The sequence below is a fragment of the Microcebus murinus genome, chromosome 2, assembly GCF_040939455.1.
Source record: "Microcebus murinus isolate Inina chromosome 2, M.murinus_Inina_mat1.0, whole genome shotgun sequence".
Classification (NCBI taxonomy): Eukaryota; Metazoa; Chordata; class Mammalia; order Primates; family Cheirogaleidae; genus Microcebus; species Microcebus murinus.
Window position 1 is genome coordinate 21973566 of NC_134105.1, and position 26478 is coordinate 22000043.

At 56.5% G+C, this 26478-nt stretch overlaps 1 protein-coding gene across 1 annotated transcript; it reads left to right on the plus strand.

Moving 5' to 3' along the window:
* Window positions 1-1988: 1988 nt before the first annotated feature.
* On the plus strand, window positions 1989-21139 carry SERINC2 (serine incorporator 2). Its single transcript, XM_012765471.2, has 10 exons — window positions 1989-2140; window positions 11626-11787; window positions 12781-12974; window positions 13427-13506; window positions 13905-14042; window positions 14455-14624; window positions 17040-17130; window positions 17430-17571; window positions 19575-19784; window positions 20609-21139. The coding sequence occupies exons 1-10, from the start codon at window positions 2102-2104 to the stop codon at window positions 20742-20744; spliced, it is 1362 nt and encodes a 453-aa protein (XP_012620925.2). The 5' UTR covers window positions 1989-2101; the 3' UTR covers window positions 20745-21139.
* The last annotated feature ends 5339 nt before the right edge of the window (window positions 21140-26478 follow it).

A 26478-nucleotide genomic window follows, 5' to 3' on the forward strand; every position in this document is an offset into this window, starting at 1 on the left:
CTTAGAAGCTTGCAATTGTTCTGTGAGGGTAAACGGAAGGACCATCACTATTTCAGGGTAGGGATGGGTGTACAGAGAGGCGAAGTGGCCTTCCAGGACAGCATGGGGTGTGGGAGTCGGTGGCAGAATGAGAATCCCGGCTGTCGCTCCTCCTGGTCTTGGGCGCTTTCTACTGTACCAGGTCACGGGAAGGGAGGGTGGGGGATGGGAAATTTAGCCCTTGCGGCAGAAGTGTCAAAGGTTGCTGCCCCTGGGCTGGGAGGGTGTGCAGAGGGCTCACCTCGGACCGCTTGGTGGCATGTCAGGCATAGAGGGTCACTGTGTAGAAGGTGATGGTGTGGGGCTGTTTGGGGGATCAGACTGTCAGTCACAGCAGGATGAGGAAAGTGGGCTTGTGGGGAAAGCTCAGACGCGGCCAGCAAGCCTTTACTGCCTACAGTGCACCAGGCCCCGTGCTGTGCCCGGGCAGGCGGGGGACAGCCAGGGACCGGACAGCCATCAGGTGGTTCAATGTCTAAGGGCCTCAGACTAGGGAAGGACTGAAATATTACCAGACAGAAAAAGAGGTGGACTGGATAGTGTCACCTCCACTTTCCAAGAGAGGCAGTAAGACATTAGGGTCAAAGCCAGACCAGGTGGCCTTCCAGCTCTGCTTTTCTGAGCTGTGTGGCCTCGAGCAACAGTGACAGCCACCACAGTGATCACAGCCAGCGGTCTCCAGTGCTGAGTTTATGTCTAGCACGTCACTGTTTCTTTGAGCCTCAGTTTCCCTATCTGTAAATTGGGGTGGGATGGGAAATTAATCTACTTTTGAGGGCTGATGTGGGGTTGGGTTGGTGCCATGTGCTGACAGAGTCTGGCACATGCTGGGGTTATCTGTGAGGCCAGAAGGGAGGCCCGTGCTGTTTGAGGGGCACAGGGCAATTGGGAGAATTTTACTCCCTGGTCGCACATGGTAGTGGGTTGTGGATGATGGCGGTGGTTCTCTTCCCTGAGAAGATTTGGGATGTGAGCAAGGCTTGGAAGGGGAGAAAGAGGGACCAGGAGAAGGACTTTCAGGAGGAGGCATCGTGTGGGCAAAAGTGTGGAGGAGGGAAAGTGCAGGGTGTGTTCGTGGAACAGTCCTGGCACAATTAATGGGTAAGCCTGGCACTCCGTGAATCACCCACGGATGCAGTCGGGCCGCATCTGTGGCCCTGGGGCCAGCTGCGAGGCAGGAAGCCTTCTTTCCCTCACGTTATCCTGCTCGGAGTTGGCTGCAGAGAGGGCTGGTGGGTGAGTGCACAGTAATGACAGAGCCCTGCTTCTGGGTCTCTTACACGTACCCCTGGGGGGCGACCTGCCAGGAATGTGACCTACTCACCTCTCCTGACCTCCTCGGCTAGGGACCAGGGCGTGGGCATCCCTGGGGAGCGATGGGCCCCGAGCAGGGGTGCCGTAGGACAGGCTGCTAGGAATCAGAGGTTTGAAGAGGTGGAGGCAGGGGAGGGCGGCTGAAGAGTGTGAGGCTGGCGTCTTAAAAGGAACAGCGGGACAGGGGACTCACATTTGTCAAGCATCTACCATGTGTTGTAATAGCTCTCTGAGGTATGTAGCTTCACTTTACAGACAGGGAAACTGAGGCTCAGAGAGGTGAAGCGACTCGCCCAAACTTCTTTACCCAGTCATGCGTCATTGGACATCTACGAATGGAGCAGAGGCTCTGCGCCAAGCACTGAGGAGTCGGCTGTGACCACCTCTTGACTTCTGTCCCCAGGGGTGGCCATGTCCCGAACGGCCACTCCGGGACTCAAACCAGGTCTCACTATTTCCAAACGCTCGCTTTGGAGCAGGTACGCGCCTGGGCCAGAGTTGGGTCCGGCTGCGCCAGGAGTCCCCAGCCGCCGCCTTCCCCTATGGTCCCGCCCCGTGCACCTGCCCCAGGTGAGTCCGGGGAGGCCCCGAGCGCAGCCGGAGAGCGTCGAGCAGCTTCGGCAGGTGGGGCGGGGCCGGGCCCGGGGAGGGGCCGGGGCGGGGAGGGGCCGGGGCGCCGGGGCGGGGCCAGGACTGGCACCCGGATCCCGAGGCCCGCGCCCCGCGCCCCGCGCCCCGCGCCGCAGCCATGGGGGCCTGCCTGGGAGCCTGCTCCCTGCTCAGCTGCGTGAGTCCTGACCCCGGCGCCCCGCCACGCGCCGCCCGCTCCTGCTGCGGCCCCGCACTTTTTTCTTTTCTTCTTCCTTTAAATAGTTTCTTCTTTTTCCTTCCTCCGAACTTGTCTTTCTGGGCCGGCACCGCGCCTGCTCGCCCTTCGAGCCGCTCTGACTCGACGCCCCCAGTCCAGCTCCGGTCCACCCCGACCCTGTCCCGGCCGGCGGGCGCGGGACAGCTGGTGTCGGCGGCTCGGGTTACCGCGGGGAAGGGTGGCGCGCCGGGCGGGGCGGGAGTGCCCTTGGCTGGCGCCCCTCCCGGGGACTGGGGAGACTGAGGCCTGGAGCCCGGAGTGAGGGGAGCGGGCAGCCCCGCCCCCGCCCAACTTGGGGTGGTCCTCGGGGTGCGCCTGTCGCCCCCGGCGCTCTCTTTGTGTGCCCTGTCCGTCCCGGTGCCTCTCTGCGCGCCCGTCTCTGTCCCTCTGGCAGGCGGCCCGGCGGTCTGCCTGTGCCTCTCGGCCCGCTCACTTGTCCGTTCGCATTTGTCTACGTCCGCTGGTTTGTCCAACGCTCTTTGTCCTCTGTCTGCCTCTTCGGCCGGCGTCCGTCGGTCTGCCGTCCTCCCCTGCATCGCTCTGCGCCCGGTCTCTGCCTCCTTCGGTCCGGCTCACGGACTCCTAGCAGGTCCCCAGCGCCCCCTGGGCCCCAGAGTGGGGGTGGGGTGGGGGTGGGAGGAAGCCCCGGCGCACCCCTCCCGCGCTCGGGGGAGGTGGGTGCCGGCCGGCACCGACCGCTGGGCCACACTTCAAGTTGGGAAACCAGGAATTGCGGGAGGTTCGTGTGGGGGACAGTGCTTGGTCGCTGGGGTGCGGGACCCGGGGCGCCAGCCCCTGTTCCTTGGCTGCAGCCAGTGTAGGGGAGGGGCTCCCGCCAGACCCGGCTGCGAGGCCCCTTAGTTCCGGTTCCCAGCCCCTCTCCCTCCCTCTCCCCTCCTTAAATCCGAGGTTCGGTCGGGCGGCCCCTCCCCCTCTGGCCCCACACAAAGAGACGCTGAGAGGGAGCGGGACTCCAGTGGCTGCTGGATCTCAGGACTTGCTTTCCTTTGTCCCTGAGTGTGGGTGTTGGGAGGGGCGTGGGGCGAGAGCTGGGGATCGGGAGAGAAACTTCACAGCCATTTCCTGAGAGTGAGATCAGCGCGCGCAGGCTGTAGAGGGGTCCCTGGACACATCTGCCCTCTCTGGGCCTCCTTGTCCCAACTGTGGAGAGAAGAGAGAGAGAGTGTGTGTGTGCTTGTGTGTGCGTGTGTGTGCACGCGCAGGAGGAGGAATCAAGCTGGTCCCTGAATCCCTCTCGGCCCAGTGGATTCAAGGTTTGGGCCGGGCTCACCCACAAGGGCTCGATGCCTGGGGAGGGGGGAGGGACAGCTGCTTTGCAGTTGACCAGATTTCCACCTGGTTGCACCTGGAGACACAGGCCCTGCTGGGCTGGCCTGGCGGTCGGGGATGTGGAGAGGCAACCTGCCAACCCTCTGTGCCTTGGTCTCCCCATCTGTAAGTTGAGGACGATGACAGTGCCTCCCTCACAAAGCTGTTGGAAAGATTAAATGGGATGGGGATGGAACACAGCTCCTGGCATCCAGTGAGTGCTCACTGTGGGAGCTGTGGTGATGACTGAGGAAAGGTGGGTGGAGAATTCCATTTGGAGACAATGCAGAGCCAAGTGCTGGTCTCTGAGTCATAGAATCCTGCAATGCTGAGCCCAGGCAGGTCTGCTCAAACTTTCAGTTTACAGATGAGAAAACTGTGGCCCAGATGGGTCAGCTGACTTGCCTAACGTAGCACAGTGAAAGGGCGGAGTCAGGATCAAAGCTGATTCCTGGCCCAGGCTTCTGCCCACACCTTCCCTCGCTTCCCCACATCCTGGTTCCCTGGGGACAGGGCTGGCCCAGGGTAGAATTGGGAGGTAACTTAGTGAGTATCTAATGTCCACAAGGGACCTGCCCCTCCCTTCAGTGTCCTCTTCTTGGGGTTCGGGCCTCTGACATTTACTGAGCGAGGTGCTGTCCCGAGCCCCTCACCCATGCCATCTCATGGGTTCTCCCTCCAGCCCTTTAACATCATTATCCCCTTTTACAGATAATTATACTAACAACAGCCACCGTTTACTGTGACCTTACTATAGGCCTAGCACTCATGGCATAGAGCTGTCCAGCAATGGCACAGGCCCAGCACTGTAGTAAGCACTTTATATATATATAATCTCCTTTCACTTAATCTTCACAAAGACCCCAGTGGGGCAGTTAATGCTATTCCCATTTTACAGATGAGGAAACTGGATCAGAGAGGGAAGGTGACTGCCACACAGCCACACAGCATTAAGTGGTGCAGTTGGGCACTACTGGACACCAATGACATCCTGTTTCAGTGAAGTTGCCTTACAGGAGGAAAGTTCTAGTTGGGGGAGGGGGTCCCTAGGCATCTTTAGGAGGAATGTTTTTGGGTACCTGGGTACGTGGGGAGACTTTTGTACCCTCCCAGCTGTGACCCATCTGCAGATTGTGCCTCTCAGCATTTGTACTGGGCTGAAGGTGAGTCCTGCCCAGATGGGGAGATAAGATGGGCCCACGGGGTTGGGGTCACCAGGCAAGCCAGCACATGGTGACTTGGCCGGTCAGCAAATATTTAGGGAGGGCCAAATATTTAGGGAGGGCCCTCTATGTGCGAGGGGGTGTGAAAAGCCTTTGGTCAGACTGATTGGATTTGAATCCTGGCTCATCTGTGTGACTGTGGAATGGGGGAAGTCACTTTGCCCCCTCCTTGTCTGCAAAGTGGAGAGAACAGTGGTGCCAGCCACTTAGTACATCCTGAGGATTAAATGGGACCGAGGCATGCACATCTACTTATTTATTATTTATTTATTTATTGAGACAGAGTCTCGCTCTGTCACCTGAGTTAGGGTGCTGAGGTGTCAGTCCAGCTCATAGCAACCTCAAACTCCTGGGCTTGAGCAATCCTCCTGCCTCAGCCTCCCGAGGAGCTGGGACTACAGGCACGTGGTACCATGCTCGGCTACTTTTTTTCTATTTTTAGCAGAGACGGGGTCTCACTCTTGCTCAGGCTGGTCATGAACTCCTGATCTCAAGTGATCCTCCTGCCTCGGCCTGCTAGAGTGCTAGGATTACAGGCGTGAGCCACCTCAACCAGCCCACATCTGCATATTTAGTGCAAAGCTGGCGTGCAGTGGCTGCACCATGGACACCCCAGAGCGGAGCATTGCTCAGGACCACCTGTGAGGAAGTGGTGAAGCTGGTGAAACCCGGGGCTGTCTGACTATACAGGCTGGGTTCTGAGCAACCCCACTGTCCTGCCCCAGGGGTCCATTTCACAGATGTGGAAACTGAGTCCCGTGGAGGGGAGAAGAGACTTGCTTAAGGTCTGATGGTAGAGCCAGTGTCAGGATCTGCATTCTTGGCACTGCATGGGGGAAGTAAGTGTGCCTTAAGAAGTTTCCAGCTGACCTCTTCTCTCCTGTTTTGACTAGTCCTGGGTGGCTCAGCCAGTTCATGAAGACTGTAAGGTGCATTCTTGCTGGGGCTAGTTTTTTTTTTTTTTTTTTAAGATAGGGTCTCATTCTATTGTCCAGGCTAGAGTGCAGTGGCATCATCATAGCTCACTGCAACCTTAAACTCCTGGGCTTATGCAATCCTTATATATATAATCTCCTTTCACTTAATCCTCACAAAGACCCCAGTGGGGCAGTTAATGCTATTCCCATTTTACAGATGAGGAAACTGGATCAGAGAGGGAAGGTGACTGCCACACAGCCAGGATCCTTATGCAATCCTTCTGCCTCATCCTGCCAAGTAGCTGAGACTCCAGGTGCCTACCACCATGCCTGGCTAATTTTTAAATTTTTTGTAGAGATGGGGGTCTCACTATGTGGCTCAGGCTGGTCTCAAACTCCTGGCCTCAAGTGATCCTCCTGCTTTGGCCTCCCAAAGTGCTAGGATTACAGGCGTGAGCTACTACACCTGGCCTTTTTGGGTTTTTGTTTTTAAATTGTGGCAAAATATACATAACTTAAAATTCATCATTTTAACCCTTTTTAAAAAGTCTTCAAGGGATTGCAATTTATTTTAAGAGACAGATATATTAAAAGTGGAGGTCTAACAAATACAGCTCTAGTAATATGGATCCTGAATGAATGGCACTGTTAGGAGGGAGTGGCGTCGGTGAACCCACACAATGGCAACTCTAGAATCTGTCCTCTTTCCTCATCTCGGCTCTCACCTGGATTACTGAAAACGGCCCCAGCTCTCTCTCCTTCCGGTTACTGCACCACGTGCTTGGTCTGCCTTCCATCCTGTGGCCAGAGTGTGTTTCTAGAGCGCACACCTGATGTCATTCCTCTGCTTTCACAATGGCTTCTCACTGCCTCCAGGTTAAAGTCCAGACTCCTTGGCGCGGCCTGCAGGGACCTTGGTCACCACTGCTCCTACCTCTCAGCTTCTCTCGCCCTTTCAGCCACCCTGGAAATACAGCGTCCTGTAGCTTTGCAGGCGTCATTCCCTTTGCTGGGAGTGCCCTTCTCTCCTCACCTAGCCGACTTCCTGCTCTTCCTTGAAAATTTCCTGCCCCTTCCTTTTTATTCTTTGGTGAAACATGCATAACATAGAATGTACCATTTTAAGCATTTTTAGGTGTGGTGTTAAGCATATTTACGTTGTTGTATGACCATCACCACCATCCATCTCCAGAACTTCTTCATCTTCCTGAGCCCGAAACTCCCATGAATCAGTCACTGCCCAGCCCTGGTTACCACCGTTCTACCATTTTTCTCTATGAATTTGACCACCCTAGGTACCTCATGTAAGTGGGGTCATACAAAGTGTGTTCTTTTGTGTCTGGTTTATTTCACTTAGCACAATGTCCTCAGGGCTCATGCATGTGGTAGCACGTGTCAGAACTGCCTTTCTTTTTAAGGGGGAATAATCTTCCATGGTAGGTGCACAGCACATTTTGTTCATCCATCCATCAGTGGACACTTGGCTCGTTTGGCTGTTGTTACCTTTTGGCTACTGTGAATAATGGTACCATGAGCATGGGTGTGTAAATGTCTGTTTGAGCCCCTGCTTCCAGTTCTTTTCCATGTATACCCAGAAGTGGAGGGCCAGTTTCTTTCTTTTTTTCTTTTCTTTCTTTCTTTCTTTCTTTCTTTCTTTCTTTCTTTCTTTCTTTCTTTCTTTCTTTCTTTCTTTCTTTCTTTCTTTCCTTCCTTCCTTCCTTCCTTCCTTCCTTCCTTCCTTCCTTCCTTCCTTCCTCCCTCCCTCCCTCCCTCCCTCCCTCCCTCCCTTCCTTCCTTCCTTCCTTCTCCCTCCCCTTTCCTCCCCTTTCCCCTTTACCTTTCCTTTCCTTTCCTTTCCTTTCCTTTCCTTTCCTTTCCTTTCCTTTCCTTTCCTTTCCTTTCCTTTCCTTTCCTTTCCTTTCCTTTCCTTTCCTTTCTTTTCTTTTCTTTTCTTTTCTTTTCTTTTCTTTTCTTTCAGAGTCTCACTTTGTTGCTCAGGCTAGATTGAGTGCCATGGGGTGGCTCACAGCAACCTCAAACTCCTGGGCTCAAGCAATCCTGCTGCTTCAGCCTCCCAAGTAGCTGGGACTAGAGGTGTGCCACAACACCCTGCTAATTTTTCTATTTTTGGTAGAGACGAGGTCTCACTCTTGCTCAGGCTGGTCTCAAACTCCTGAGCTCAAGCCATCCGCCCACCTCAGCCTCCCAGAGTGCTAGGATTACAGGCGTGAGCCACCGCGCCAGACCAGGGCCAGTTTGTTTTAAGGAAAAAACTCAAAAAACTGTGACTCCAGCCCTCAGCTCCCTCTCTTCCCCATCTGGTGTCCAGGAGAGAGTCTAACGACCTCTGTCCCTGGCTCCAGGAAACCAGGAGAGTGTGAGAGCCTGTTCACAGCATACCAAACCACTCAGGGTCCCAGAGCTGTCTGGCTTGCCTGGGGAAGCAGTGAGCTCTTTGTGGTTAGCAGTGTGCAAGCAGCAGAGCTCGGCTGGCTGCTTTCTGGGTGATTCGGCACTGGAGCAGACTGGGTTGGCTGAATGCCAAGGAACCTTACAGCTTTAAGACTCAGAGACTCAGGGCTTCTTAAATTCCATGTTCTCCATTCCGAGAGCCTGGCTGGTGCTAAGATTCAGCCACCGTCGGTGTTCTGGTGCTTTCCGTCGCTGCCTTTCCCCTGAGTGCTTGAGAGGTGAAGGGAGCGCGGCTGCAATCTTGTGCGGGACTGGTTTTATAGTCTGTCTTGGCCTTTCCCACTGCAGCGGGAGCATCAGTCCAAGACTTCAACTTTGTGCCTCTGTAACATTCTGTGGGACGAACGGGCTGCCACTTGTCCCCGTGTGTTGGACATTTAGGTTATTTGCAGTTTCTCGGGATTCCTTTTTTTTTTCTATTCATACATGGAAGACAGAGTTTTTTTGGGATTCTAAATAAGCTCACAAAACCTAAAGCTTTTTGCCTACTTTAGTTTTTTTCTTATTTTTGTTGTGTTTTTTGTTTTTTTTTAGAGACAGGGTCTTGCTTCTGTCACCCAGGCTGGAGTGCAGTGGCATGATCATAGCTCACTGTAGCCTTGAACTCCTGGGCTCAAGCGATCCTCCTGCCTCAGCCTCCTGAGTAGCTGGGACTACAGGTGTGAGCCACCATGCCTGGCAGGTTTTTTCTTTATTTAAAACCTTTAATTTTGTATTTATAAAATCAGCTTAATTGAAGTATAATTTATATACAATTAAATGTTCCCAAGTTAAGTGTTACCTATGTATTTGCCCCATTCAGCAGAGAAATCCCTGTTATGGAGCACCATGATGTATTGATGGGCGTTTTGTTATTTTCAGTTTTCCCCTATTGTTTCCCCGTTACAATGAGTGCCACAGTGGACTTCCACGTATTTGTGCATGTGCACATGTCTGCCCTTACTCGCATGGGCTAGTTCTTCTGTAGGAAGAGGTCCTTCTAGCTGTTCCAGAGGTGGAATGAATGGATCCAAGTGCATGAACATTTCCAAAGATGCTGTGCAAACAGCTGGGAGCTGGTGTGTGTTTCCCCTCCTTGACCTGGTCCCTCTGGTTGCTGGCAAGGCCCTTGGAAAAACTGAGGTTCAGGTAACAGGAATACCTGGATTTTGATCTTGAAGAGCCAGAGTGAGTTGAAAGGCCAAGCTCCCTGGAAGTGGAACAGTTCTTTTGTGTCTCAAATGGAAGTGGTAAGAAGCCACAGTCAGGATGTGACCAGGCAGTGGGCACCTGGCCCCCAAGGTCAGTCCCATTGGCCTCCCCTGGTTTTCTCTGGGCTTGGAGGGATTGTTTTCATCATGGGATGTTTTTAAGTCAAATTAGTGGGCTGGGAAGTAGTGTCGCTCTGTGGTTCTCATGACAGGACCTGACCCTTAGTGCACACAGACCTGCATTTGAATCGCAACTCCTTGGCTTATTTGCCATGTAACCTTAGTTGTGTCACCTATCTCAGTTTCTCTATTTATAAATGGAAGGTTATAACACACTTAAGTCATAGCATCAGTGAGGCTTACTGTAGATAAGGTGCTTGGGACTGAGTAACCCTTCATAAATAGTAGCTATCACTATTATTACTTGCATCTCAGCACTGTTATTGACTTGCTGTGTGACCTCAGGTAAGTTTCTTAACCTCTCTGGTCTCAATTCCCACATATGTAAATGGGACTAATAACCTGCTCTGACAACCAGAATGTTCTTTATAGTCTACAAAACATTTTTCTGGCCTTTCTTATCCCCTCACCTACCAAAGACGGCCATGGATGGGAGGCAGGAGGGCTTGGGCTGGCAGCTGCGGAGTGTAGCCAGAAGTTGCTGGATGGGTGGACTGTTTTGATTTGAACCAAAAGGAATCATTTCATTTCCTGAGCATTCCATTTAGCATCCATGTGGGTGAGAGGTGGGTAAGAAAGAGCATTTCTAGTCTGGGAGAGACAGGAAAGCACCTACACCCGAGCACAGTGTGCCGTGTGCCTTGTGACCAGTCCGGAAGGAAGGGCAGGGGCCCCAGAGGAGCAGGGGCCCTTGTCACCCTGCTCTCTGCAAAGCTGATCTTTCAACCTGAGGTCATTTTGTCCGTCAGCTGTCACCCCTTGAGTGTCCGCCCATTGCTCTTGGATGAAAACCGGGGTCCCGTTCCTGGCTGTGGTCCCCGTGTGGTCTGCCTGTCCCACCTCACGCTCACCCCTCGTTGCCCACAAACGGTCTTCTTTCCATTCCTCAAATGCCCCAGCCTCTGTCTGGAACTTTCTTTCCTCCCCTGGGTCTAGCAGTGCCTCCTCATCCCTGTGCTCTCAGCTTAAACGTCATTTCTTCAGGGACGGCTTCCCGACACGCCCAGCCTGTTCGCAGCGCTCCGTGACGCGTGCAATTACCTGCTCAGTGTCCTTCCTGCCCGGGGGCTGCAGGAGGCCGGGGCTCGCGTCTCTTGCTTTCTAGGCTCTCAGATGCCCAGGTGGGGAGTTGGGGCGGTCTCGGGGAAGACACTTTGCCAGAGGCATCTGGATGTGAGGCCTGTGAACCGGGCCCCCAGAGGCCCGAGTCTCCTTTTCGGGGCAGCAGCTGTGAACTGTGCGGCGACGGCAGCCCCTGCACGATCTCGGCCAGCGCCGGGGACGCGCGGGTGGCAGCTGGGGCCGAGCACTCTGCAGAGGGAAAGGGTTGCACTGCCACCTGCTGGCCCGGACTGGCATAGCCCCAGAGCTCGAAATCTCCATTCATTCAGCTGATGTTTATTACGCGCCTGCTGCTTTTTGTGGTCTTAGCTGTGTCTGGTACTATGCCAGACACTTTATCCTCCTTCAACAGAGAGTCCCTAAGCTCCTACTATGTGCCAGGCGCTGTGCCAGTACCCCAGTGAACCAAACACAGGACTCCCTGCCCTGCTGCAAGGAGGGGGCAAACATAAGCAAACTATAAAGCCTATTAGGTGATAGTAAGTCCCACGGATAAAAACTAAGTGGGGAAGGGGAAGGGCGTCCAAGGGGGTTAAATTTAGATTTCCATTTCATCCTCCAACTGCTGTGTGAGGAGCAGGCACCACTAGGACTCCTGCTTTCCAGGAGAGGACAGAGGTTCAGAGAGGTCGAGTGAGTTGTGTAAGGTCACACAGGTAATCAGTGACAACTGATTTTTATTAAAACCACTCTGAAAGTGAGAAAAAGTGTGACCCCAGCTGTCACTCTCTCTGAAGCCACGGTGTCTCTTGGGCTAGATCCAGGCTTGAATCTGGTCCTGGGGCCTACTGGCTGCGTGCCTACGTGACCCAGCCTCCCCCTGGGGCGTGAGCGTTGAGCGGGGGCGTCTGGGGAAGAGCGGGCTCCGCCTCGCCAGCTCAGGCAGACTGGAGACGCTGGCGGTGCTGCGTGCCTGGGTCGGGGGCAGAGGCCGAGGCCGAGAGTAAGGGTGCCGTCCCGCCCTCCTGCAGGCGTCCTGCCTCTGCGGCTCCGCGCCCTGCATCCTGTGCGGCTGCTGCCCCTCCAGCCGCAACTCCACAGTCACTCGCCTGGTCTTCACCACCTTCCTCCTCCTGGGCGTGCTGGTGTGCATCATCATGCTGAGCCCTGGCGTGGAGAGTCAGCTCCACAAGGTGAGCGGCTGGGGAGCGGCCTGCGGGGCCTCCGACTAGAGGGCCCGGCTCGGGTTGCAGCTGGCCAAGAAGACCTGGCAGGAGTGTTTGGGCGCACCCACGAGCTGAGGTTGGAAGCGGGAGGAGGGCTTGGACCCCACAGGGCGTTCTTGTTTCTCACAGGCTGTGGTCCCCTTGGAAGATCGTGTTAGTCATTATTGCCCCTTTAGACACCAGCCTAGGGATGCTCTTCTCTGCACACACCCTTTTTTTTTTTTTTATTGAGACGGGGTCTCGCTCTGTTGCCCAGGCTAGAGTGCCGTGACATCAGCCTAGCTCACAGCAACCTCAAACTCCTGGGCTCAAGCGATCCTCCTGCCTCAGCCTCCCGAGTATTTGGGACTACAGGTGCACACCACCACGCCCGGCTAATTTTTCTATTTTTAGTAGAGACAGGGTCTCACTCTTGCTCAGGCTGCTTTCAAACTCCTGGCCTCAAGCAGTCCTCCTGCCTCGGCCTCCGAAAGTGCTGGGGTTACAGGCGGCGGCCACTGCCCCTGGCCACTCTTCTCCCATTTAATGCCCAAGCCCAGGTTGGGGCTCCTACCTCTTCCTCCTATCTCAGCATTTCACAGCCTGGCACAGACCCTGGGTGACATTTAGGCCAGTGGCTCTCACCTTTTGGTGTGTGTCAAGGCGCGAATCCCTGGGGAGTTTGTAGAAATGCAGATTATTGGACTTCAGGGAGGTGGGAGGAGAGCCGACCTGGAAAGACCTTGGAAACTCTGTTCCCTGGGAGGGCCTGGATCCGTTTTCCCATCTCAGGTGGCTCTGGAGCAGGTGGCGGGCAGCACACTGCAGGACCTGCCGGAGGGTGCAGTGTGCTCCTGAGCCCGCGGGGACATGACGGAACAGACGGCGACAGGGCGGAGCTGCACCGTCGCTGTCCGGAGCTCCCTCAGGGCTTCGGCCCCGACAGGTGGGGCCTTCATGCTGCTCCTTCTGTGTCCACAGCTGCCCTGGGTGTGTGAGGAGGGGGCTGGCGGGACCCTGGTCGTCCTGCAGGGCCACATCGACTGTGGCTCCCTGCTGGGCTACCGCGCCGTCTACCGCATGTGCTTCGCCATGGCCGCCTTCTTCTTCCTTTTCACCCTGCTCATGGGCTGCGTGCGCAGCAGCCGGGACCCGCGGGCCGCCATCCAGAACGGGTGAGGGACGGGGCCCTGCCTGTACCTGGTCCCTTCCCCCGTGGCTTTCCCACTCCTCCGCCGTCTCCAGGGATCTCCAGACCCCAGCCTCAGACTCAAGAGCCCCTCGGAGGGTGCAGCACAGAGCACAGCTCATTAGTTATACCCATTTCTCAGATGAAGAAATAAAGCTCAGAAAGGGCAACAGCAAGCCTAAAGCCACACAGCACTTTAGTGACACAGTAGGGCTGGAACCTGGGTGACCGCCCTCACCCTGCTTGGTCCTTCCCTCTGTCCCTTAGGGCTTTTTCCAGGGCCAGGACAGACTTTCTGTGCCCGTCAGACCTTCAGACAGTCCATCCTCACCACTCCCAGTACCTGCTCTTTGTGGGTGGGGGCTCTGGGGCCAGCCCTGGTCTGTCCCCTGTCCCCACTCAGCTTCCTTGTGTGCTTCCTTGACCCCCCCGCCATAGGTTTTGGTTCTTCAAGTTCCTGGTCCTCATTGGCATCACCGTGGGTGCCTTCTACATCCCCGACGGCTCCTTCTCCGACAGTAGGCGGCTCGGGGGAGGGCAGGGTACCGTGGAGCGGGAGGGGCGTCTCAGGGCGGGAGCACAGTGGGGCTGCTCTTCGCCCTGACACACAGGGGCCGACAGCTGGCCGGGTCCCTGCCCCCACCTAGGAGACGGCACCGTGGTGCTCGGCTTGTTGCCTTTGGGCAGCGAGGTTGGGGGTGGGGTCCCGCCCTGCCACCCCGCCACCCTGTCACCCTGCCACCCCATGCGCATCTGCGTGTGTGTCGAGGGCGGGACTGTCCCGGGCATGGCACCCATGCTGACTGGTTGAGTCCATGTGAGTGAGGGGGAGACCACGGGGAGTGTGCCTGCCCCACATCCCCGAGCTGCTGTCCCCGCGGCCAGACCTTCTGCCTTGCTCCCCTCTCCCCACCAGTCTGGTTCTACTTTGGCGTCGTGGGCTCCTTCCTCTTCCTCCTCATCCAGCTGGTGCTGCTCATCGACTTCGCGCACTCCTGGAACCAGCGGTGGCTGTGCAGGGCCGAGGAGCGCGACTCCCGCGCCTGGTACGCAGGTGGGTGCCTCCACGCGGGCGGCGTGGGCAGGCTGGGCTGCCGGGGGGGAGGGGGGGGCCCTGGGGCTGGATAAAAGCTGGGGCATCCTGGGGCGGCTTCGGGGGGTCAGAGGAGAGCTGACTCGGAAGGGCCTTGGAGGGGCCTGCAGGGCGGGCCAGCGTGTGCGAGGCCCCAGTGGTGCCCAGACCTACTTCAAGTGACACCCGGGCACTGACACCCAGGCAGGGCAAGTCCCCGTGTCTCTTTCGCCCTTCTGAATACGCGAAGAGGAAAGGCTCCCCGTGCGGTGTGGTTCCCACGCCTCGCTCACCTTGCCCTGCCCCAGGCCGGAGGGCTGCCCCGTGAGTCCCCTGAAGGAGGGGTCCCTGTGCCTCCTGCCCCGGCCCACCCCTCGCTGCCCCTCCCGCCCAGGCCTCTTCTTCTTCACCCTCCTCTTCTACTCGCTGGCGATCGCGGCCGTGGTGCTGCTGTTCATCTACTACACCCAGCCCGACGCCTGCTACGAGGGCAAGGTCTTCATCGGCCTCAACCTCACCCTGTGCGTCTGCGTGTCCATCACTGCCGTCCTGCCCAAGGTCCAGGTGAGCATGCACGCCTCTCCCGGCCTGGGCCCCACCCCTCGGTGTGTGGGGCTTCTTGTAGGAACCGGTGTCCTGGGGCGGGGACTGTCAGTCGCAGGGGCTTGGGTTAAGTGTGTGGGCTCCCAGGTCAGCCTCTGCTAGTTAAGAGGCATGGCTCTTGCATCTGTGTGCTGGGTGTCTTTGGGAAAGTGCCTTAACCTCTCTGTGCTTCTCTCTCCTCGAATGAAAATGAGATTAATAAGACCTACTATTTGAAGTTGTTCTCAGAATGGAGGTCCTATTTGTGAGCACTCAGCATGCCTGGCATATAGATATCCATCAATCATTAGCCATTAGTACAGTTATTACTGTTATTTTTGGTTTTATGCAAATCAGGAGAACAGGTCAGGGAGAGTCACTGAGAATCCCTAAACATCCAGGAAGTGGTGTTGGGGGGCAGGCAGGGGAAAAGAACGTGGTGTTGGCAGATGCAGTGCCACTGTTCCCAGTCCAGAACACCTGGGATAATGGGCGGGGGCGCCCAAAGCCAGTGTTCTTCAGAAAGTGCCACGCACCACTTCGAATGCGTGGCTCTTCAGTGTGGGATCTCGATAGCAGGGTTCAAAGGTCGCTTAGGTAGTCTTTGGGGGCCTTTAGCAGAAAGGTTGGGGACCTCCCTTCTGGACAGAGAGCCTCATTTCCCAGTGAGAAAGTTGAAGCCCAGAGAGGGAGATGCCACTGTCCCAGGTCACACAACAATCAGCATTCATTCAGCAAATGCCTCCTGAGCACCCACTGTGTACCAGGCCCTCGCCTAGGTGTTGGGGGTACAGGCGTGAGGAGGAGGAGGAATAATGACGATAGCCAGCAGTTAATGGCCTCTGTTGTGACATGTGGTCCTCACACCATCATCATCCCCACTTCACACATGAGGAAACCGAGGCTTAGAGCAGTAAAGAAGCCTGGCCAAGGTCACACGGCTAGGAAGTGGCGGAGCTGGGATTTGAACCCAGGCAGGCTGGCTCCAGGGCCTGTGCTCATGGTCGCACAGTTCAGATTCGCATTTTTAGGTGCACGTGTGGTGAGGGTGGGGAGGACTCGCAGTAGGAGGCTGGGCCAGACGAGGTCATTCTGGGTAGCAAGTGCTACGTGGAAAGTGGACGAGGGCGTGGGCTAGGAGACGGGTGTGCTGGCAAGGCCAGGCTGGCGAGGATGGGCTGTTGGGGATGGGCTGGAAGGGACGGGCTGGTGGGGATGGGCTGGCGAGGATGGGCTGGCGGGGATGGGCTGGAGGGGACGGGGATGGGCTGGAGGGGACGGGCTGGAGGGGATGGGCTGGAGGGGACTGGCTGGAGGGGATTGGCTGGAGGGGATGGGCTGGAGGGGATGGGCTGGAGGGGATGGGCTGTTGGGGATGGGCTGGAGGGGATGGGCTGTTGGGGATGGGCTGGAGGGGACGGGCTGGAGGGGATGGGCTGGAGGGGACTGGCTGGAGGGGATGGGCTGGAGGAGACGGGCTGGAGAGGATGGGCTGGAGGGGATGGGCTGGAGGGGATGGGCTGGTGGGGATGGGCTGGAGGGGATGGGCTGGTGGGGATGGGCTGGAGGGGATGGGCTGGAGGGGATGGGCTGTTGGGGATGGGCTGGAGGAGACGGGCTGGAGGGGATGGGCTGGAGGGGATGGGCTGGTGGGGATGGGCTGGAGGGGATGGGCTGGAGGGGATGGGCTGTTGGGGATGGGCTGGAGGAGACGGGCTGGAGGGGACGGGCTGGAGGAGATGGGCTGGAGGGGCCGGGCTGGAGGGGATGGGCTGGAGGGGATGGGCTGGAGGGGATGGGCTGTTGGGGATGGGCTGGAGGGGATGGGCTGTTGGGGATGGGCTGGAGGGGATAGGCTGGTGGGGATGGGCTGGAGGGGATGGGCTGGAGGGGATGGGCTGGTGGGGATGGGCTGGAGGGGATGGGCTGGAGGGGATGGGCTGCTGGGGATGGGCTGGAGGGGCCGGGCTGGAGGGGATGGGCTGGTGGGGATGGGCTGTTGAGGATGGGCTGGAGGGGATGGGCTGTTGGGGCTGGGCTGGAGGGGCTGGGCTGGAGGGGATGGGCTGTTGGGGATGGGCTGGAGGGGATGGGCTGGTGGGGATGGGCTGAAGGGGCTGGGCTGGAGGGGCCAGGCTGGTGCGGCCAGGCTGCCACCAGCAGTTCTCAGGGCCTCACTGAGAGTCCTGTTTAAGAGAAAGAAGAATCAGGACTCTACCTTTGGGTGCTGGGGTGTGTGGTGGGTGGCTTGGCTGGGGTGTGTTTCCAAAGTGGGGTGGGGTGGGACGTCCCTGGGGCCGGAGGGGGTTTCTGAGGTCCCGGTTGCTGGGAGTGGGCTGGGCGGCAGTGGGTGTCTCTGGGCCCAGCAGGGTCTTACCGATGAACGGCTCTTGCCAGGACGCACAGCCCAACTCGGGCCTGCTGCAGGCCTCGGTCATCACGCTGTACACCATGTTTGTCACCTGGCTGGCCCTATCCAATGTCCCTGGTGAGTACGGGCCAGGCTCAAGGAGGCCTGGCCTTGTTCCTGGGCCAGCATTCCCTGCCAGGGGGCTGGGCACCCTCACAAGGGACAGGGACATCCTGGCTCCATCCAGGGAGGCGGGAGGGCCCCTCTGTTCCCAGGTTGCCCCTTGGCCATTTTGTCTGCCAGGCGCTCTGTCACTGGGACGTGTTTGGCCATGTGTGTGTCCGTCCGTTTGGGCTAGCTCTCTGGCCATCCTCAGGGCTGCCTGGCTACCCGAACCAGCCCGAGTGGGCAGAGGGTGACTGTGCTCCCATCCCCAGACCAGAAGTGCAACCCCCACCTGCCCACGCGGCTCAGCAACGAGACAGTCCTGGCAGGCCCCCACGGCTACGAGACCCAGTGGTGGGACACCCCGAGCATCGTGGGCCTCATCGTCTTCATCCTGTGCACCCTCTTCATCAGGTGTGGCGGGCCCTGGACTCTGGGGAGGGTCCTGACGGGCCCAGAGCCGAGTGAGGGGAGGAAGTGGGAGCCCAGACACCAAGCTGGAAGCTGCCCTCGAGTTGTAGGGAAGCTGAGTCCCTCAGCGGGCACAGCGTGCGTGGGCAGCAGAGGTGGGCCAGACACTGCCTGCTGGCTCAGGGCCCTTTCCTGCACGCCCAGCGGGGGGCACAGGCAGCTGTGGGGTCAGGGAAGGAGCCCAGACTGGCGCCAGTGGGTCTAGGCTCTTTCTCACCTGCTGTGTGGCTTGGGGTAAGTGGCTTAGCCTTTCTGAGCTTTAGTTTCCTCCTCAGTAAGAGGAGGATCACAACCTGCATGGCGGTGGAAGTGGCTGCGACCCCACACTTTCCCTGAGCATATGATGAAGGTTACACGGAAGCCTTTTTTCAAAGGGGCACCTTAGCTGGTGCTTATCTGCGTGGACCCTGCAGGCAGACAGCCTGTGCTTGAGCCTGGCACTGCTACTTACTAGCTGTGTGATCTCAGGCAAGTCACCTAGCCTCTCTGGGCCTCGATTTCCTTATCTGTAAAATCGGGATAAAAATAGTGCCTCCCACAGTGGATTGTTGAAGGGTTATAGATGAATCAATATGCTTAAAGCACTTAGAAAGGAACTTGGCACGTAGGTGCCAAATAAGCGTTGGATATTATTGCACATAACTGTGAACATCTGCACAACTAGGTAGAGGTGGGTAGCTGTTTTGTGAGTCACCAGATCATAATGTTAGGTTTAATTATTGTTTACACTGGCTCAGAGTCTGCCTCCCTGTGGCCCGGCATTTCCCCCACAGGGAATGCTGCCCTGCACCCCTGTTCTCCCCATCCACCCAGCCCGGGCACAGGCAGCACACCTGCCTCCAAGCCCCTGGGCTAGAACATTCTATGGCCGTTTCATATTTGGTTTGGTTTTGGCCTTTTTCAAAACATTTTTGCCAAGTCTGGATAGTGCATAGTGTCTCTCTCCTTTGTCACATTTGATTGCTTTTCAACCTGGAAAGGCCCAAATTACCTCTCGTTTGACAGATGGGGAAACTGAGACTCAGGGAGGAGGCCACGAGCATGCAGTGGCTGAGGAGCGTGGCACTCTTTTCCTGCCCCTGGCAGTTTCACAGCTGTGCCCCACAGCGCCCTGGCCTGAGGTCTCTGGGTGGCACTTGCTTTCGCAGAGAGCCCAGAGGTGGCTCTGATGGCCCAGATCTGGGCTCTGCTCCCAGGCGTTTGTAGCCACAGTCGCTGGGGAGGAGAGGAGGGTCGGCTGAAGCTTGGCAAGGGGCAATTCCTCCATCTGCTGGGGTGAGGCTCAGGAATCCAGCAGGAATCCAGCTCTCCTTGTTTTCCAAAATAAATACAAGTTGGTTTTTCAAAATTGTATAAGTGTCTCAAACTATTAAATCCCGTTAAAAACATTAAGACCTCATCCTAGAAAAGCAACGACGTACAATCTTTACTATTATTATTTTCTGTTTTTAGCGTAAACACAAAGGGGAGACAGATGGTAAAATGAATTACCTAAGACTAATAAAAGGAAAACAGAATTAATAGCAAATGAGCGCTATTAATTATTAACATTATTAAAGACTACAGCGTCTGGTAGGTGCTGTGCAGTAGGAGTGCCCAGTGCGTGTTTATAGAGGTGGCGAGGGAGCGAGCATGGTGACAGTGCCTGTTTAGTTTAGACTCTGCGAGGCACAGCGCTGGGGGCTTCACGTCCTTATTCTGTTTAACCCTCTCAGCAACCCTGCGGGGCAGGTCCCTGATTTTACAGACAGGAATCAGAGGCTCAGAGAGGTTAAGTGTCTTGCTCAAGGTCACACAGGGAGTGGGGCTGGGGTGAGGGTAGAGTCAAAGCAGTTTGTTAACCGCTGTGCCCGGGGCCCAGCCCCCAGGTCACTGGCCTTCGTGGCTCTGGGGCCCGCTGTGTCCAGTGTCATGACCACTGCCCTGGCTGTTCCCCTGCCCCGCAGCCTGCGCTCCTCGGACCACCAGCAGGTGAACACCCTGATGCAGACCGAGGAGTGCCCCCCGATCCTGGAGCAGCAGCAGCAGGTGGTGGCCTGCGACGGCCGAGCCTTCGACAACGAGCAGGACGGCGTCAGCTACAGCTACTCCTTCTTCCACTTCTGCCTGGTGCTGGCCTCCCTGCACGTCATGATGACGCTCACCAACTGGTACCAGTGCGTGCAGCGGCGGGGCGAGGGTGGCCTGGGTGCGACGTGCCTCCTCTCCTCTGGCCCCTCGGGGTCTCCCTGACGCCTGCTCAAGCTCGGGCTGGGCTGTCTGGGACCCTCCCAGAGCCTGCCCCTTTCCCGCCCCAGCTTCCCTGCCGGCACCTTGGTCTGCTCTGCTCCTGGCGCCTTCGCTGGGTGACTGGGCTCACAGGTGGGGGTGGGCTCACAGGTGGGGGTGGGCCTGTGCCGGGCCGACTGGCTTGACAGATCAGGGGTAGGTCCTGGGGTCAGATTTGGGAGTCACGGTTGGAGGGTTGGGATTAGGGTGTGGAGTCATGAGGTCTAGGGCTGGCATTGGGCCATATGGAGTGAACAGATTTGGTCATTTGGCTAAAATTGGGGCTGGGAGGCTGTAAAGCCATCGAAGTGGCAAGGTCAAGGGGCTAGGATCAAGGTAGGTAATAATAAGGTCAGAGGCCATGCCTGGGTCACAGGATCAAGGGTAGAGGCCAGGACTAAGGTCAGGAGCTCCAGGGTCCCAAGGTCAGACACTAGGACTGAGGTCACAGAATTAGGATCACAAGGTTAGAGACCAGGAGTCAGGTCACAATTTTATGGTCTCAGACTAGGGTCAAGACTGGAATTGGGGTCAGGGTCAGGTCTTTGGTACAAGGTCCAGAGCTGTGTCCAGGCCACAAGGCCGAGTGTCAGAAATGTCAGAGGTTAGGACTCGAGTTACAGCGTAGGAGCCAGACTTGAAGTCAGAGGTCACACTGGGTCCTGAGGTCAGGCGCCAGGACAGGGCTCACAGGGAGGGTGGTGTGTTCCAGGCCCGGCGAGACCCTGAAGATGGTCAGCACGTGGACGGCCGTGTGGGTGAAGATCTGCGCCAGCTGGGCAGGGCTGCTCCTCTACCTGTGGACCCTGGTCGCCCCCCTCCTCCTGCCCAACCGCGACTTCAGCTGAGACAGCGCCTGCAGCCTGCCCGCCGGTGCCTCCTGGTGCCTGGTCCCTCGTGCTCAGCGACCCCCAGCCCACCCCGACCACCCCACCTCCAGGACTTGCCCCTGTGCGGGGCCACTCCATTCTTAGTGCCTTCAGGGTCTGAGGACTCCCCCACGGAGCTGTCCCTCCGCCCCCTTGTGCCATTGCCCATACTCGGCCCCCTGGACAAAAGGGTCCCCCTGTTCTCAGGCCCCCAGGAGCCGGGGCTGAAGGAGAGGGCTGCTCAGAGCCTCACAGAGCGCAGCGCTCACCGCGACGGGGTGCTGAGGCCCGGGCACTCCTAGCCCCTCCTGGACTCTGTGCCTTAATGAGTCTCCGAGACCTTGCCTAATAAACAAGCCAGTGCGTGTACCTCCCCTCGGTCTGGCGCCCTCACCCTCAGCGCGCCCCGTGGCACGCGGGCCAGTGTGGGGTTTGGGAATGACTGTCAGGGCGAGGGGGTGGCACGTTGGGACCAGGCCATGAGGGGCCTCAGAGGCCAGACAGAGGGGCCTGGGCCTGGCCCCTGGGTCGTGGAGAGCCTGGGGCAGGGGCAGACCAGGCCTTCGGACAGAGGGAGAGAGTCTGGGGGTCAGAGAAGCGGGACTGGGCACAGTAGGACCAGGGGGAGTGCCCGCCCGAGGTCCTGCCCGCCTCTGCCCTGCACCACCCTCCCCTTCCTGCAGCCAGGCGGTGGCGAAGAGCTCACGCTCGGGCCAGTGGCCTGGACCGGCTGCACCATGGAAACGGTGGGCTTGTGCAGGGCTCCAGGCAAGTCCTTCCCCTCTCGGGGCCCTGTCTCCTCAGTCACCAAACGGGAACACTGCCGCCAGTCCCAGGCTCAGAGGATGCGAAGTGCCGGGTCCCATGGCGGGTCTCACGGCAGGTTGCAGTAGATGTCGTTCCTGTCTCTGCAGCCTTGTGAGGGGATGGGCAGGCTCTGGTCCTGGTGGGCAATTTTCTGTGGCCTCGTTGCTCTGCGGGTTCAAACGTGCTGAGCGTGAGGTCTGCGCCGGGCTGGGATGGAGCGGGACGGGGACGTGGGTGGGGACGGAGGCCCGGCCCAGGCTGAGGAATCCTGGCTGGGAGCTGTGGCCCAGTGTGGGGGCACCGCCTCCGAGAGGCCGCCTCGAGCCCCCAGGTAGGGCTTTCCTGGTGTCTCCTCCGCCCCGTCCTTCCCTCCAGCAAGGCACTGGCCGGACTCACGAACCTGGCGGTCAGTGTCAGGGCTCACCTGCCGCCCGCCCTGCTCCAGGACGCCCGCCTGTGTGCCGGCCCCCTCATCTCCCAGCATCCTGGCTTCCACGTGCCCTTCCTCCTTCCCTCCTTCCTTTCCTCTCCCCCCCAATCTTTCCTGCCCTCCGTCTTTGCAGTCGCCTCCCTCTTTCCTCCATCCATCCCCTCTTCTCTGTCACCTCTGTCCTGTCTCCTTTGTCACCTCCCCTCCCTTGTCGGCCTGTGGGAGCCCACTCTCTCTGTCTGCCAGCCCCCACAGGCTGGGCTTTCCTGCTGGACTCGGAATGGGGCAGGCGCTGCCCTCCGGCCTGAGGGCCCCCCTCTGCCCGTGGACACCTGCTGTCCCTGCCCCGGCCTGGGCTGTTGTCGCTGCAGAGATACCAGGGGCAGCCGCAGTCCTGCCTGTCCTGGGGCATCTTGGGCCCCAGGCTGTGGAATGAGAATGTGGGCAGAGTGAGTGCGAGGCCCGTGGATGTGTGTGGCGGCAGAGGCAGTGCGGTGCAGAGGAGGGCCCTGGCGCCCCCAGCTCCCTGTCCTCTGCCACCTCCAGCACAAAGGCTAGAAAAGCCAGACGGTCACTTTGCAGCTTCCCTGAGAGTTAGAAGCGGGCACCTGACAACATTTTAGCTAATTAGATCTAAGTGGAAATGTGATCTAGGAAAGTTTCTAGGGAAGTTTTTGCTTTCCTGTTACAAGGCAGTGCTTGTTTCCACTTCTCCTATTTTAACACAACTGCAATGCATGGAACTGTAGCAGCCATCTTGTGACAATGAGGCAACAAGTTTGAGGATGAAAAGCCAACATGGTGAGGATGGTGGTTCAGAAGGATGAAAGATTCTGGGTCCTTTTCTTTTTTTGGCGACAGAGTCTCACTCTGTTGCCCGGGCTAGAGTGCCGTGGCATCAGCCTAGCTCACAGCAACCTCAAACTCCTGGGCTCAAGCGATCCTCCTGCCTCAGCCTCCTGAGTAGCTGGGACTACAGGCATGCACCACCATGCCTGGCTAAATTTTTTTATATATATTTTTTTAGTTGTCCAGGTGATTTCTTTCTATTTTTAGTAGAGACGGGGTCTCGCTCTTGCTCAGGCTGGGGGTCTGGGTCCTTAATGCATCTTCGAGTCGCTTTGCCAGCTCTGCTATCCTTGCCTCCAGACTTTTGTTATGTGAGGAAAACAAACCCCAGTATATTTAAGCCCCTGTGAGTTGGGTAGTAAGTTCTTTGCAGCTGATTGTATTACTAACTGATATAACATGAGAGATGGTCATTAATTTTAGTGATAATAAAAATAACAGAAGGAGCTTGTCGCCATTACTCGAAACCGTTGGGTAGCATTAGTGTAGTGCGTCCACAAACACCCCCCCCATATAGATGTGTATATTAATATGTTGATATGATGCACATATATGTTTACTAGCAGGAGAAATTGTGACAAGACAGTTTTTTGGTTTTTTTTTTTTGTCTTATTTTTTTGAGACAGGGCTTCTCTCTGTTGCCAGGGCTAGAGAGCAGTGGCATCATCACAGCTCACTGCAATCTCAAACTCCCGGGCTTACGCTATCCTGCCTCAGCCTCCCGAGTAGCTACAAAAAACCCCTCCTGGGCTCCAGGGGTCCTGATTCAGCCTCCCGAGTACCTGGGACTACAGGAGAGATTTCACCCAAGGCACACAGCTAGTAAGGGGCTGAGTCTAGGATGGGACACAGGTCTGGGTGACACCTAAGTCCACACTCTCTGCTACCTTCTATATTCTGAAAGCACAGGTTTGGATTCAAACATATTGGGTTCAAATTCTGGGCTTAGCCGTGTGACTTCCAGGCCGTGTGACCTTGGCCAGGCCAGCGGTCCTCTGAGTCTCAGCCTCGTCCTTGATAACAGTCAGGACGCCCTCTCGGGGGCCCTCCTTCCTCGTCGGCCTCTGACTCTGTTGGGATTGTTCCCTGACGCCCCCACAAGCCGAGGGACTGCTCGAGGCAGGAGTCCTAACTTTGCCTATTCCTATTCCTTTGCCTTTGCCTATTTCCTTTGCCTTCCACTATTCCTTTTGCCTTCCACTCCCCAGGGCCTGGCCGAGAGCGGGTGTCTGCAATGCTCACTGTTACAGAAGTTCATGGGAAAATGGCCCTGAGTGGCCAGAATCCAGGACCTGCCGGGCAGCCGCAGGGCGGTGGAGGCCCAGCACCCCGGGTGTCCTCAGGGCTGGGTGTCCAGTGCGGGAGGATCCTCCACGTGAAACCCTTCCTGGGACTGGTCACACCTGGGACTGGTGGAAAACACGGGCCCTACCCACCAGGGACCCGGCTGGGTTTAGAACAGTGCCACTGACTTGCAGTGTGACCCGGGCAGTGGATAGAATTCTTCCCGCCTGGCTTTTCCCATTAGTACAATAAGGGGTAGTTCTAGACGTTTGACAGTTAAAGCCTGTTTCCTGCCATGGCCACATGGGACTCAGCGCTCTGGGCCAGGTCCTCGCGGAGGAAGTGTCTGTGATGCTCTTTTTGATAATGTCTCCCTCTCTCTGGTCTCGATGGCCTGTTACTCCCCCAGCTTCCCTCCCATCACACACATGCATGCACGCATATGTGCACATAGTACACGTACAAAGCATGTGTACACACGGGCACGCACGTGTGTGCACAGTGATGCATTTGAGGAACTGCCATTCAACATCCACTGACCCCCCCCATGCTGCAGGGGGCTCTGAGGTAGAGCCAGGGTTTCTGTCACATAACGTGACATTAGCCATTCGGAAGGTACAATTTGGTGGCGGTTACCACGTTCACAATGTAAGCAACCATCACATCTATCTAGTTCCAAAACATTTTCGTCACCCCAAAAGGAAACCTCATACCCATTAAGCAGTCCCTCCCCATCTCTGTGCCACCCCCTTCTGGCCAAGCCCTTGGCAATTGCTAATCTGCTTCCTGTCTCTGTGGGTTTGTTTATTTTGGGTATTTCACACGAATGGAATCACGCATATGTGACCTTTTGTGTCTGCTTCTTGTGTAATGTTAGCGTAATGTTTTTGAGGTTCACCCATATCCGTAGAATGTAACACTACTTCATTCCTTTTTATGACTGAGTAATGTTCCATTGTACAGATAATCACATTTTGTCTGTCCATTTATTATCCATTGATGAATATTTGGGTCGTTTCTACTTTCTAACTATCAGGAACAATGCTGCTATAAACATTCATGTACAAGTTTTTATTTGAATGCCTGTTTTCTTTTTTCTTTTCTTCTTCTTTTTTTTTTTTTTTTTTTTTTGAGACAGAGTCTCGCTTTGTTGCCTAGGCTAGAGTGAGTGCCGTGGCGTCAGCCTAGCTCACAGCAACCTCAAACTCCTGGGCTCAAGTGATCCTTATGTCTCAGCCTCCCAAGTAGCTGGGACTACAGGCATGAGCCACCATGCCCGGCTAATTTTTTCTATATATAATAGTTGGCCAATTAGTTTCTTTCTATTTATAGTAGAGACGGGGTCTCGCTCTTGCTCAGGCTGGTTTCGAACTCCCGACCTTGAGCAATCCGCCCGCCTCGGCCTCCCAGAGAGCTAGGATTACAGGCGTGAGCCACCGCGCCCGGCCTCTTCTTTTTTTTTGAGACAGAGTCTTGCTTTGTTGCCCAGGCTAGAGTGAGTGCCGTGGCATCAGCCTAGCTCACAGCAACCTCAAACTCCTGGGCTCAAACAATCCCTCTGCCTCAGCCTCCCAAGTAGCTGGGACTACAAGCATGTGCCACCATGCCCAGCTAATTTTTTCTATATATATATTAGTTGGCCAATTAATTTCTTTCTATTTATAGTAGAGATGGGGTCTCGCTCTTGCTCAGGCTGATTTTGAACTCCTGACCTCGAGCAATCTGCCTACCTTGGCCTCCCAGAGTGCTAGGATTACAGGTGTGAGCCACCACGCCCGGCCCTGAACACCTGTTTTCATATCTCTTGGGTAAATATCTAGGAGAGGATCTAAAATTGTGCTTGTGAATATGCAGATGTCCCATGCTGATATGAGGCTACACTGTGCCACTGGCTGCACAGAGACATACAAGGCAAGACACCGTGACCTCCTGTGTCCCGCCTCTCCTCTGGGCAGAAAGACAGAATGTGCATTATGTAGATCTCTCCTCTGAATTGAACCACAACAAAACCTTAACTTGGCCTGTGCCTGGTGACAGGCCAGCCTGGGCCATGACCGCATATTATACACGCCAGGCTTTTCTGCTCAGGTCACCCATCACAGTCTAAGATGCCTCCACCCCGCTGGGGGTCTGTAGAAGGTTCAGTAACCAAGGCAGGACGACTCGTGCACTCCCTAGTAGGAACTGAACCCCAAGGTGCCTTAATGACTACAGATGAGTAATGTGACTTTAGACAAATTTCTTGGACAAAGGGAGGCTAGGTTTCCTCACCTATAAAATGGCAATGATCATGCCTTCCTCATTATTCATTCATTCATCCACCAACTGTGTGTCATGCACTTA